General features: G+C 39.3%; 1 protein-coding gene across 3 annotated transcripts in view; it reads left to right on the top strand.

Moving 5' to 3' along the window:
- LOC124164071 (transmembrane protein 245) overlaps positions 1–14,881 on the top strand; it is a 74,371-nt gene that overhangs the window by 25,409 nt on the left and 34,081 nt on the right. For all 3 annotated transcript variants that reach the window (XM_046541241.1, XM_046541242.1, XM_046541240.1), the window contains exons 9-11: positions 2,127–2,255; positions 6,435–6,602; positions 14,016–14,214. In XM_046541241.1, coding sequence (XP_046397197.1) covers positions 2,127–2,255; positions 6,435–6,602; positions 14,016–14,214 — 496 coding nt within the window. The remainder of the gene's footprint in view (positions 1–2,126; positions 2,256–6,434; positions 6,603–14,015; positions 14,215–14,881) is intronic.

Raw genomic sequence — 14,881 nt, 5'->3', positions numbered from 1 at the left:
AGGCTCCTTAGGAAGGGCATTCACTCTCTCTCACCTGAACCATCCCCCCTCCACCTGCCATGCCCTCCCTAACGGAGCCTCCTCCCCCTAACTTCTTTCATACCATATGACCAAGTTTTTCCCCCTCCCTCTTCTCTGTTGACCAATCCGTTCAACCTTGTTACCTTCCTCCCTCCCCCTCCTAGCCTGGTATAAAAGGTTGTGATGGACCTCTGTAGAGTTCACCTGATGATGACGTCTAACGTTGAAACCATGGCTGTGAATAAATATCAATGTGAAAGCAGAAAGTTCTTCTTTTCAATTTAATTATGAATCGCTTTCATCAAGTTACGCCTCAAACAATCAATTCTGGTAAAATTTTAAGATATGTAAATAATTTTTGTATTTCAGTTGATAGTTGCATTGTATCTGAAATGATAATTCAATCAAAGTTGAAAGAGTTTCAGTCCATTGGATGCTGTCCACCAATCATCCCAATTATGAGATTTTGCAACCAAAACTTTTACATTCTGACCTCCCCACCAGTCATAGTGGCTGGTAACGATAATTCGTATCGTGCCATGCTGGTCAGTCATTTGGACCGGCCACGGAGCGACTGAATTCCAGTGGATTTCTGTCACCATGGTGACTGGGACCAATTATTTAGGCATGGATCATGGCTAAAGTGGTTGTTATGGCTACAGTACTGCAGAATAAAATTAATTTAAAATTCATTTTCTGTGATATACCCTTGTGTCATGGCCCAATAAACACAAGTGATAGAAAATCGTTTTAAACAAAAAATGGCATTTAAATATTTTCTGCTGTTATGAATTTCCTTACAAAATTAGAACAATTGCCAGTAGTTCAGTTGCTATGGTACCTGACTTCTATGCAGATGACTTTCCTTCAAGTCTCATCTATGAGAAATTTTATCCTCATCTCTCTGTTATTTCTCTGTCATGGAAATCAGCATTGCTTACATCTTTTAATGCTTTTCCTCATAGCCTTATTTTTATTTTCACTATTGTAACCTAAGTATTGTTAACAATTACAGAAAGCAAGCGCTATCGCATGATTTTTTCCATGATTCGAGAGAAAAGGATGTGGTCTCTCTTAATTCAACAGTCACTTAAAATACTTAAGATAGCTGGATGCCTTTTTTCTTATTTACTGTTAATAGGTATGCTCTCATATGGAACAAAATGGCCATAACTAATGATTAACATGAAAATTACAGCATGTTAAAGGTATATAAGACAAAAAATAAGTGTGAAGCATTTATTGCTGATAATTTCACTCCATGTCAGTAATCGCAGCTGCTTTTATGGTCTCTAGTTGTCTTGGTACGATTTGCGGAGGTAGTTAGGCCGTCTCGGGGGTGTCTCCTTGGCTTGATAAGTGGAGGTTTTACGAGATAAAGAGGTTCACTAAATAGAGGTTTGCCCATAAATTTGCATGTAAATCTAACGGGACCATTGGGGGGGTATGAAGTATGGAGGTTTATGATGTAGAGAGGTTAACTGCATAGAGGTTTTACTGTAGTTCTTTTTAAAAGATTTTTATATTAGTTTAATGGGCTTTTTCACCAATTTTATTCTATTGTTGATTGTCATGGGGACATGTCATGTCATTTTTCAATTTTTCAATCCATTGCCTACTTCTCAAGCTATGGGAAATGAAAAATTTATGACTGTGACCATTTGTCGATAAGTTGATAATATCGCAAACCAATACCATGTGGGTCGCTGCTTCTGAGCAACTCCCCGGTATTTTACATGGGTCTCATATGGTTTGTTGATGTTTACACTCCTGTGAGCTATTCCTTTTTTCCCTGAGCAGTTCAGTTAGAACTGGTTACTGAATTGGAACTCTAATGACCTCTCCGACTCATGGAAAGTGAGCAGTAGCTTTCACTTTTTTTATTTTTAAACATAGAAGAGAGTGGCTGAATGGGGGATGAACTTTTTTGTTGTAACTTATCTTTCCTGTCCATTTAACAATTCCTTCAATTGCAATTTCAGGGTTGAGCAAACAACCCTGTTATCCACATCTTTATGTTGCAAGAGTTAACGCTTATGTTTTGACTGTACGCAATCTTGCTCATGTTGATTTCTGCATATCATATTTATGTTTTTCTCTCACAGCTGACATTTTTGCTGAATAGTAAAGTCACCATGTCCCTGCTCCAGGGTGTGGATGCTGCAGCCAGTATGACGGTGATGTTTGCCCTGATATTCTTTGGCTTGACAGCCTTTATCTTCTTTGTGGTACAGGTAGGTTAAGAATATCTATGCTTCTTACATCTTTAGTTTATTTAAACTTCCTTATTTCAAGCTTGTCAAATCATTGCATCGCTAATTGCATTGCTGTGTATAAATTAACATTTTCAAAATATTATAGTAAAATTTTACTTATCATCAAAAAATCTCAGAGTTTCATAGTTTTCATCAGATAATTAATGAGTTATGAACTATGCACTATGTTTTTTATTAACACCTTAGCATTGAATAGCACAATCATCATGTTATTATCCACTTAACTGTTATTGTACTATCGTAAATTTTCTATTTATATTGCAGAAAATTCTTGATTATATGAAGCAGGATATTGCAAAATTTTTTATATTATGAAGTGAAATTGTGGTCCTGGCGAAATGCTTATGGTAAATACATTGTGCTTTTCGATAATACGAAATGTTTTGAAATTACAAACATCGGGCTCGGTCCCCAGGAGCAAATGGGATTCGTTTATGCATACAACAGGGATAAATGTCAACAAAAGTAGTTATTCCGGTGAAAGCAGCAAAAAAATCAGTGCTTTTGACTTTAGGGCATCAAAGTGTGAAATCGTAAATGATAGTGCAACTCTTGAGGGAAAGAGTTCGCTTAAAAACATTTGGTGAGAATCGAGGGGTTGTAGGAGTTCAGTAAAATTATCGTGGATGACACAATTCCCCTATTTATGTGCCTACTCGTAAATATCGCGTTGACAATACTTCATATTGTGGAAGCCCGGTTTTACAAGTACGGCATTTTATGAGTATTGCATTTTTGCGAGTCTTTGTACTGCCAAATGGCCTATGTTTTACATGTAAAATAAATCGGATTTAGCAAGGTCAAAAAGTTACTTCCACTGTGTACACTCGGTTTTATGATCGAGGGCGATGCATCCCTGAGCAAGCATTAACTATTTTGCTTTGTATTATCTGTTTATTAAACTAAAAATACAAGATGTGTGTCAGATCTACAACACCTAGAGCCAGTTACGTCCAAGCATTTATGTGATTTACGGCCTTGAGTACGCTTTGGGCACTCCCATTTTATGTTCTTCTTTTGTTATGACCAGTTATCAGTAGGAGGAGAATGGGAGGAAGGTGACAGTGGGAGAGGGAGTTAGTTTCCCCCCATCCTCTTTGGCTGGCTCATCACTATAGTAATATGATAGACTATGTCTTAAGCGTGGGAACTTACATTGTAGTGAAACCCCCTCCACCTTCTCCAGTGTGAGGTATGGAAGTTGAAAGCGCAATATTGTCGTAGTTAGATCACTGCCCTTACATTGACTTCCGACTCCTATGTCAAAAATAATATTCCGTTCCGAATTTTGCAGATCAGTACGTGCATCCTCGCTAATCCATTCCCATGCGGTGCTATTATCGTAGGCATATAAACTGCCCAGGGTTGTTTTTTTTTTTGGAGGAACTGAAGATTTTGTACATTAACCCATATCCGCCCACCGTAGCCATATGGCTACATCCTTCCATTCTGAGAATGTGAGGCTCTTTATGAAAAACTATGTTCCATTTTGTTTTTAAATTGCTACAAATGTGCTGCTAAATGCTTTGTTGACCTAATCCATGAATTAGTTTATTTTTGAAGCTGTTACAAGTAATCGCACTTGCTTGAAAAGATGGGTGCAAATAGGAATTTCAGACATTATTCTGGGCGGAAATGGGTTAAGTAAAATAGTTATATCATCACAATAACTCTCCAGAAAACCCTCTGATTACAGTCCGGCCAGTGAGAGTTGTCCAATGACAGCCGAAAAGGAGGGCTGGAGAACCCTCCACCAGCACGGATTGCAGCCAATCACTGTCCCCAAAATGCACCTGACACCCTCATCTTGTCATACAACACTTGTCACATGCATATGAAGCAAAGAAACAAGCCTGAACCACCAAAAAAAGCCCTTCCTTCGAATCACCAAAACAAGGGATTGTTCTTTTGTGTCCTTCAAGGTCGTCATCCCTTCCAGCTCCTTTCTTCACGGAAGCAATTGCTTTACAAGTAACGTGGGCGTTTCCCTTTCTTACCTGGCAACCTTACCCCCTACCCCAAACAATTCCTGGTGGCCTGACAGTATAGAGGGGTGAACTCAATGCACCCGATCCTTTGAGCACAATCCAAGGCTGATGGGGCCTCAGCATTCAGCAAAAGAGAGCGATTGAAAAACTTCTACCATCCCTTGATGCGCCCAATCACACGACAATGGAGACTTGGGGTGTGGGTAAGGGGTGGAGCTTACTTGCTTGGAGGGGCGTAGTGTATTCAGTCTCAGGGGCGTAGTAGTGTCAGGTGGTTTGCTAGAGTGCATTACTATGTCCAGGAAACGTAAATACTTGGGTCTTAATACCAAAATTAAAATTATAGACGAGTGCGAAAGTAGCTGGATTTTAAAGACTGATATGGGGAGGCGGTTTGGCGTGTCATCATTTAAGTTGTTCTCTATATTAAAGAAAGATAAAATTTGTGCAGTAGTGAACGAACTAGGAACACTCAGCAGCCAAAAATATTTGCGGGACCACAAATGGAATCTGCACTATTCAAGTGGTTTTGTTAACAAACTCTGCAGGACTGCCCATAAACGTTGCGATGTTAAAGACAAAAGCTGACTTCATTTCCAATGGGGAGAAATATCTTTGACCACCGAATCTTGCCGAATTTCAGTGAATCTTTCGGCCAATTTTCCAACTGACGTGCTGGTTAAACATTCGAAAAGCCAACAAAACTGATCTTGTTGGCATGATGTATTCGCAAAATTATCCACAAACATCCACCTCATACCAAGCATTTTATTGTGACTAGTTATGCTGTTTTTTCAGCTTTATTCGGCGATCAAAAAATACAAGAACAGGAATAAAATCACGGAAACTGTGTAATTAATATTTTATAAAATTGAAAATCCCCCGTTTCTTTCTTTAAATATGTTGATACTCAACTAGATTGTGCCTGATAATGACTCTCATGCTGTTTTACTTCGTTAAATACTGTGGAAACAAAAGAATAACTGTAAATACGAATGATTATGGGACCTCTGTCAGTTTATTCAACACCTTTGGATACAACGAGCGCTCGGTTACGATTATGGTACGACTAATTTTTAGTGATTAAAGGAGAATAAGGTACACTTTTTGGGGTATCATTTCTGGGAATTCACGCAAGTGAACCAACATTTCACCTAAATTTCTTGAGACGTAATAAAACGTGTGTTATAGAAAAAAAAATGAATGTGGATAATAATTATTATCTCTTTATTTCCCCATTACTGGATGATGCTTCTGAAACCTTTTCCTGGTAGAAACATTGCTCTCTTCGATGTAAAATAAGAGAGACATTCTACATAAACATGGCACCTCACATTCAACACCAATAACTCTGTAGAAAATAATATCCTTCGCAATCTATAATAGTAACTGAATCATAAGAAAAATAAATACTTAAAAAATTATACATTTACCTCACAATACAGAAGGAACTACAAATGATTACCTACCAAGGCTATTTTGGAAACGGGCTAAGACCCTTGTTTTTCTTGTCACTGAGGGTGACATAAATGGCAGTTAGGGTGGCTGCCGTGAAAATTCTGTCGGTATTGGAAACAAATCTTATGCATAGATAATAGTTGCTATTTGCTACTGACCACAAATTTATAATATTCTATTCATATTCAAAAATTTTCAATTCGATATTTGATTACGTTTTCTAAAATAAACGGGAATTTATCTAACGGTAAGATTGTTGATATTTAACTATAAAAAATGGGAATTTTAGGGTGGCATAATTATTATATAACAATCTTTCACAGCATAAAATCAATAACAAAAAGCATTTTCTTAGAGGTCTAGCATAAATAACCTCAGAAAACGTTAAAAAAAGACCACTTAAGACAAATAGAGCCATGGAAACAAAAGAAAACATTTTTTCATACATATTACCCTAAATCTCTTTTCTTCCCTTCTTTCCATTTTGTTTGTTTTACCACTATGTCTAGGTGTCGCAGTGACTCAATTGAAATTCAGATTTTCTTTGGGTGTTGCACTTAATCATTCATAGTATTCATGGAAAGGAAAAATTTACATATTTTCGCATACCAATGAGGAATGAATTTTTCTAAATGTATTTGGATGTGTATGTTAAGTTAGAAGCTCTCATGAATATCAATTTGTTTTCCAGAGCTATGGGGAGACCTTTCACATGCTGCATGTATTTGGTAATGTGATAAATTCAACCATTGTGAACAACCCAGAGCTGTCTGCATATCTACCTGAGGGCATGCAGTCCATGGTGGACACGACCCTAAACAGTGCCTATTTGTATGGCAGGGAAGGTCTTGTGTCATTGGTGAGTCGTCTTTTAGCCTAAATACAGTAGAATCCTGATTTAACGTTTTTCAGGGGGGACAAAATTTAAAACACTAAATGAGGACCTACCATTTTTTCAGGTTTTAGGGTCTGTAATGATTGGAATGGCTTTGTATGAATAAAAAATATTATTTTAAGTAACTAAAAGGTGCTGCATGCAGCAAAAAATTCATTGATTAAGTGTTCTCTGCCCAATGAAGGTTGGATAATACTTTTCAGGAGTCGGCTAAAAAAATGGGTAGTAAAAATAAGTAATGAAAGGATGACAATTGTTTTCATGAAATATTTTAAGAAAATTATAATATGCATCAACTTAAAAGCATTCCCACACGGAATATTATTATGGACATTAGTGATTCCATTTTACGCATACAGTAAACTCTCGATTATACGAAGCAGGATTTTACGAAGTGATAGTGCGGTCCCGGCGAAAAGCCTATGGTAAATACATGGTGCTATTCGATTATACGAAGTTTCGATTTTACGAAATGTTTTGAATTTACGAACGCCGGATCGGTCCCCAGGAGCGAAAGGCATTCGTTTATACGAACTACGGCGAAATATTTGTCAACAAAACTAGTTATGCCGGCGTATGTAGCTAAAAAAATCAGCGCTTCCAACTGTGGTTCATCAAAAGTGTGAAATCGTAAATGATAGTGCAACTTTGGAGAGAAAGGGTTCGCCTAAAACCTTACGGTGGGAAATTAGGGGAAGTAGGAGTTAAGTAAAATATCGCGACTGACATAATGCCCCTATTTACGTGCCTATTCGTAAACATCGCATCGACAATACTTCGTAGTTTAACATGTCAGGAAGATCAAGCGGGGTATTTCGTACAATCCTACTTAACCCTTTGCACTGTTGTGAACGTACCTGGTACGTTCGCAAGGCAGCCTGCTGGGAAGGTACTTTGAAGACTACTTGACTACTTTTCGCCGAAGCACTTTGAAGGGTCCCTAATCCGGGACCCTTTCCTCGACGAGCTCACCCTCGCTGGCCCCTCTCTACGACCCTCCGAGCCTTTCTCCCCAAAAGTGACCGCTCTGACTGCATTTTGAAAATCTATCGATCAATGCCATCATCAAAAATAATTGTTTGCATCGCACTCCTGCCAATCAGGCATTCAAGTACGTCTCTGAACCGTGTTTCTGCGATGAGAAATAACGATTTTGTCAACTTTGCTAAAATGGCCAAGTTAATAAAATTGTCATTTTTCATTACAGGAACACGGTTCAAAGACGTACTTGATTTCCTCCACTACAATCGCAAATTGCTGGAAATCGGCCGGATTCCCTTTGATAGCGCATCATGAGGATGTTCTCGAGGTTGGTAATTGATACAACTAGCATACTAGTAATTCTACTGCTATAATATCACGGCTATAGTTGATTCGTTACGTTATACCTTAAGGAAGCTGCAGCGGATAAAATCGCGGATGAGATTAGAGGCTTAAAAGATGATTTTTAAAAATTCTTGGAAAAAGCAGGAAGAGCACAGCGCGCAACATCAAACGATTACAGTGCCCTTGACGATGATCTTCGGACTTGCGACAATGGGACGCCGGTACATACGTCGGAAGAAGCAGCGGCCGGGACTAGTCAGAATAGCAGTGACGACGAAGATGAAAGTGAGGAAGTAATTTTACCAAATAAAAAATAAGTACACGCTGCCCTTCAAACATTAAGATATTTTGATCTGGCTAACGAGTTAGGTCCCCAATTTCATTCCCATTTATGCAAGTGAGAAACCATGGTGGAAGCGGCGATGGAGAAGGGCAAAAAGAAAAAAATAACAGATTTTTTTAGTAGTATCTTTTCGTGTATACAATAGCCTTCCTGAGTAAACAACTTCAATATCTTAAGTATTGGGGTCTATTAACCACAAACTTATTTTTCAGGCTACTCGTAATGAAGACGCACTTCTAACTCTAACCATGAACTTTCTTCTCGCGCGTCTCCCCGTTTTCCCATGCCGAGAGATCTTTCTTTATGAAGTCTTTGTTTACTCCCTGCTGCGGCCTTCTGCTGATCTTGCTGACATCCACTTTACGCATCCCAAACCCCTCCTTCCCCAGCATTTCCCATTCTCTCCCCCCCTAAGGTTACGGAGCTTGAGTGCGTCGTAGAAAAATTCGCCCCCAAACATAGAATGAGGCAGAGCTGAAGGCCCTTTCCCCACCCTTCTTTCTCCTGCCCCCTTCACCCCACCATATGCTGACCGCTTCTTTCCTCAGGCAATCCCCATCCCACTCTTATTCACCCCACCCACTGGGAACGTTCCCCGATTGTGGAGAAGGGCATGGTTCATCTTTACCTGCAACGGGGGTAAGTTATTAACCGGAGAGAGGCTGAAGAAGTATCTTCCACTGTCGGGGAAATGGTGCCGCGCTTATAATTGTCTCTCTTCTTCTCTGCTGACGTTTCAATTGAAATTATTTTCTTTGCTCTTTCCTCACTATATTTATTTACGATTATGGCGAGACTATTTTTTAGTGCTAAAGCTAAGAAAATCTTTTCTCTACGTCAATGATTCTTTGCATAACTTTCAATACGGCGGAGAAAGGGACACGAAAACTAAATGAGGTGAATGTACAGGTTTTTGCGTGTCATTTTTTGGAATTCACGCAAGTGAAACAATACTTCACACACGTTGAGAAATGATGAAACATCTCTTGTAGGAAAACAATCAATGTGGATAATAACGTTTCTCTCTTTATTTCTCCGATAATGGAAGATGTTTCTCCTGTCGTTTTCTGGTTGGAACTTTGCTCCTGTCGGCATAAAAGATGAGAGAAATACTGTATGAACATAGCACTTCACACCCGGTATGAAGAATATGGTCCTGATGAAGAATAAAGTCTTTCGTAGCAATGTCTGCTAAGATGACGGAGCACAGTATCCGGACGGAGAACTCAAACAGAATTTACTTCAAATATTCGCCAGAAGATAATCATATCCTACGTAATTTATAATCGTAACTTAATCTCAATGAAAATAACTAATGGAAAAGATAGCACATTCAACTGAAAATACGGAGTAACTCGAAATATTAACTTACGAAGGAAGGTTATTTTGGAAATGGGTGGAGGCCCTCATTTTTCTTTTTTTTTCTCGTCACTGAGCGATAGAGGGCGACATAAATGGCGGTTAGGCCGGCTGCCGCTAAAATTCCGTGGGTGCTGGAAACAAATATATATCTTACGCGAACTTAATAGTTGTTATTCGCTCCTAACCACAAATTTATACCATTAAATTCTTATAATTTGATTACGTTTTCTAAACTGGTCGGGAATTTCTTAAGCGATCGTTGATGTTGAAGTATGAACGAGAAATGGGAATTATATGGTGGTATAATTATTTAACGATCTTTCACAGCATAAATCGATAACAAAAAGCCTTTTCTATGAATAATACCGAGAATAACCACCGAAAACATTTAAATAAGACCACTAAAGGCAAAAAAGGGCGGAAGAAACAAAAGCGAACATTTTTTCGTGACTTATGAAAAAGGTTTGAAATTACGAAACTCGATTTTACGAAGTGCCAATTTTCCGGTCCCACTGACTTCGTAAAATCAAGAGTTTACTGTACTTCAGTGGCCTCGAAGAAATTTTAAAATTTTTTCTGTAAAAGTGACATGTAGGTGACTATAGCATTTCTAATATAATAAAAACGGTGTTAGTAGGTACTTGAAAAATCGTCATTGCATCAATAAAGATGAGTGAAATAACTGGACAGCAGAAGATCGCTAATCCCGAATTCTAAACTGTCGAATATCTTGGAAAAGGGAGGTTTTCTGGAATTTTGCCAATTTAACGTTTTCTGTTGTCTCGGCGAAACGAGCGATTTATGAGCCTCCTGTGCGCACCGTGATAATTCATCAAAACTCTGATTGCCATTATCTTTTGACATAAATTAGCACCAGATAAATATCTTTGAATTGACAGCGATATCAACCAGCCCCATGTTGGTAAATGGGCTCCGGGATATCTAAATTACGATGTAAAATAATGTTGTTCCGTAGGGAAAGAATGCTCTCACTCACGATCATGATAGGGGAAACACTTCCTCGGTTCTATCGCTGTTCCTCGGTGGAAATTGACCTTGGAATGGATTGTACAAAGAATCTTCTAGTGAACAGCGCAAATGATATTGGGCCTCCTCTTTTGAAAAGAGAAAGTAGCCGACTGGAAAAATATTGGGCTAACAATAGACTGCCCGTAGGGAGTAGAGTTGAAAGGGGCATAAGCCATCCATTGAAAACATTACGAGAAAACCATTATTGTAGCGGCCCTCGGAGGATAACTCGTGTCATCTGTAGTCACGTATCATCGAAGTCAAGTTCAAGAAGTGAAGGATAAGGTAGTTCGAGGATATTAAGGAATGACTTTGCTCCATTAGATCGGATCTGATACAAAAAGTGCCTGGTGTTTGGATCAGAAGGGGAGCGAAACATTACGAGAAGACAAATCACCCAGCTTGCGAGTTGAAGGTCCCAGCGTGGTTTGCGGAAGAAAGCAGTTGAAGAATAAGCGTTCCCCAGTAGTTTCTATCGACTCTTGGTAAACTTTCATGAGACTGTTCTTGTTGATGAGCAGAAATTCGAAGATTTGGATAATCATTTGCATGAAACGTCATGAAAAAACGTTAAATCGGGCAAAAAAATCTTGTGTGGGAAAATTTTTTACGACCATAAATGGGACAAAAACGCAAACGGCGGAAACACTTAATACAGATAATTTTTACATTGTCATAATAGGGCATGAATCGGGACCCAAAAAAATAAACACTAAATGCGGAAAAACGTTAAATGCGAAGACGTTAAATCCGGATCCGACTGTACATACATACCCATTCATCATAAATAGATTGAGAATTAAGTTCTTCATGTTGAGGATGGCTTCGTTTAGGAACAAGATGCCACTAATATGGTATCACGGAAAAGTCAGCTTTCCTTAGAACATGAGTAGTAGAATATCCAGCTTTTTGTGGAGAATTGTTGTTCTTTGGAGGATTTTCTTCACTGGTGGCTTTTTTGTCCCTACAACTATCCATAGTCTATCTACTAGTCTATTAGTATACTGTATATTATCTGGCAATAGGGTGGTTTCCTATTATTTTTACTGCCCAAATCGAAAGATTATTACTCCTGGAGTAAGTATTTCATGCTTTTAGACTTTTAAATGATGCACTGAATAGTAGAGGCCTTCACGTTGTAGAAATCCATCTTACTGATTTGTGAATGAAAAACTTTGCTGTTTCTACAATTTGGAACTTTATTTTCCTGACTAGTTTCGATACACTGTATCATATTCATAGGACTAGCAGTACAATTAGCGTTGCTGTGGGTTATATACCAAAAAAGGGGGGGGTAAAGAGTGGAAGGGGAGGGGAGGGGAAAGGGGTGGAGAGGAGATGTCTGTAGAGCGCTACATTGTTGCACTTCGCGTAGGAGGGGGGGGGAGAGGAAAGGGAACGTACTTAGGGAAGGCGGCGTGGATTAGCGTCATGGGGATTATTTTTCGGGTGCAAAATTGGGATGTCCAGGAGGGGGGAGTGGAATGGGAAAAGGTGGTCATTAGTGATGGGCTCTTTCTTTTTGACTATTCTTAAAATTTCCAGTTGCTCCCTGATGTCCATTTGTGACCCTTTCTTCACACGGTGCAGCAACTCCGGGGTGAAATCCGCCTGATGTCCTTCTTCAAGGAGGTGGGAGGCAAACTGGGACATCCCCGTTTTCTTGATGTAGTCTCGTCTGTGTTCTTCGCCTCTAATGGCTAGGTTCCTCCCCGTTTGTCCCACGTATTTGGCGCCACAATCACTGCATTTTAGTTGGTAAACCCCACTATGGAGGGCTGGGTTTATGGAGTCTTTGATGGGTGGAAGCAAGCTTTTTAGATTCCTGTTATTGTAGTAAGCCGGATGAATGTTCATTTCTTTGAGAAACTTTCCTATTTTAATAGAGGGTTGTCCTACATACTTCAGGCGTCGCCACGATCCTTTGTCATTTGTGGTTGAGGAGTAAAAATCCTTGATTAAAATTTTTTTCCTTTTGCCTGCCAGTAAATCGTCGATTAATTTTTCAGAGTAACCATTGGCGACTGCAATTTTTTTAATTGTGATTATTTCTGACATGAAAGCTGTTGGCTCTAATGGTACGGCTAATGCTCTGTGAAGCATGCAGTGAAAGGCTGCTAATTTTTGATGAATGGAATGTTTAGAGGATGAGTGGATGACCTGACGTGCACCTATTCTGTCCCTGGCCCTTTTTTTCCCTGGAATCCTAGAAAGCCTATGTGTTAGTCTTCCAGGGACCAGATCTACAGAATTTTACTCTCTCCCATGGCATGAGTGGTATAAAACCCACCCAGGCGGGGGTTGAACCCATGACCCCTTGATTACCAGGCGAGGACTTACCCTGCTGCCACCAGGGCTGACAAAATATATGATCCCTAATGATGCGTGTGAATCGCATATGCAATAAATGTGATATTGATGTGATGCATGTGAATAAATGCAACTTGGGCGGGATGACTGGACTTACATGATATTTTAACCGGAAATTTGCCCTTTCAAAGGCAAAATTCGTAAATTCAGTGCCGAGCGCCGTTGAAATGCTCCGGTGACACATAACATTTATTGCACGTCAGCCACTGGCCAGCTGCCAGCTGGCTAGGACTCAAACTAGACCTCGGCGTGGGCAAGCTACACCACCACCATCAGCCCATTTTCGTGCTCTTCCACTGGCAAACTCATAAAAGGCGGAAATCGGCAAGTTCAACAACCTTTGCGACAGTTGCCAGTAAATAGACACGCTTCCCTCTCTTTCCATTTCGTATTATTATACTAGGCAGTATTCTTGAGATAGTCCAATTCTGAAAGAAGACTCTATGCATCAGAGGTGAATTCTGTCAGTAGCCGTGAGAATGGGTAGTGAGTCGGTACCCGAAACGTCGGCGCTCTTACATAATCTTACCTGCACGGTATCACGAGAAGAGTTTATACATATTTATGTGATGGCGAGGGAAAGGACTAATAAACACGGCAGGGTGGTTAGATTTTGCCTAGTGGTGCATGCTACGATACCTAGGCTTTGGAGAGCTTACTATTCATATGCCCCTCGTACTGTATATCTTATTCCTTAGTTTATTATTTTTCTATCCTGTAATAATTTAAACTATCACGTATTTTGTTAAATATATTTACTTCACCACATTTTGTTTTCCTAATTTTGTTCCATTTTGTTTTGTTATCCACCCTTTGTTATCTACTGATGATACACGATGACAATAAGGAAAAAAAATTGATGCCACTATATGCTTTGAACTTTAATTGAAAGTGCTATTTACACTTGCCTCTAATGATTTCTCTTTTCTCTCCCCTTTTGTCTTCAGATCAACAGTGTTTTGGGCGAGGAGCAGACTGAAGCTCGGGACCGTGTCGAGTCTCAAGTGCTGGAATTATGGGACAGGGTGTACCAAGCATGGGTAATAGGAGGACAAATCGAGCCCAATGCCACTGGCCCCCAAGTCACTGATGATGCTGTGATGCACAGCTGGGATAATCTCATGGAGACGGTGTGGAAAACGCCAGGTGAAGGCCCAATTTATTTATAGCATTTCATGGATATCCTCTCAATTGGATAATGAGACATCATTTGATCCCCATGATTGATGTCACTCATGTATTTTTGGTATTCAAGCAGCACCTGTGGCTTTTTTGACATACAACCTTGCTTATTTGTGGTATCAATTGTTCGTGCACTTGATTCAGGGCTGATAACACTAGTTAACAAATTTAAACTTTTTTTTTGCATCTGGTTTGTAAATGGGTGGATTTACCTAATTTTGGGGTGCTGAATACACTGGTAAAATCAGTTTATCTCTAGGATGTCACCTTTCCTAGATGCACAGCAGAATAAAAATGGTAATAGCGAAAATTGACACAATTAAGAAAAACAAAAAAAGACATTCAGAAAGTTTGAAATCAATACACTTTTGTATGATATATGGGTATGATGCCAATAAAAGATCCAAAATAGTTCAGAAGATATTTTCACCTTTAATCGTCTTTATTTTTTGAAAAATGCGACGACGGATTCTTTTGTTTGCCTTTTCATCACTCTCCCTAACAAGACCCCATCATGGGGCACAGGCAAATGCACTGAAGATACATTTGGATACTTTATTTTATGTTTAGTTTTGCTTGAATGTCCCGAAATATTTGTAAGACAGAAGTAACAGTCTGAATAATGGTCTTT

This window comes from Ischnura elegans, chromosome 8, assembly GCF_921293095.1.
Source record: "Ischnura elegans chromosome 8, ioIscEleg1.1, whole genome shotgun sequence".
Lineage (NCBI taxonomy): Eukaryota > Metazoa > Arthropoda > Insecta > Odonata > Coenagrionidae > Ischnura > Ischnura elegans.
Note: the sequence above shows the minus strand (reverse complement) of the source record. Positions and strands in the feature narration are given on the sequence as shown.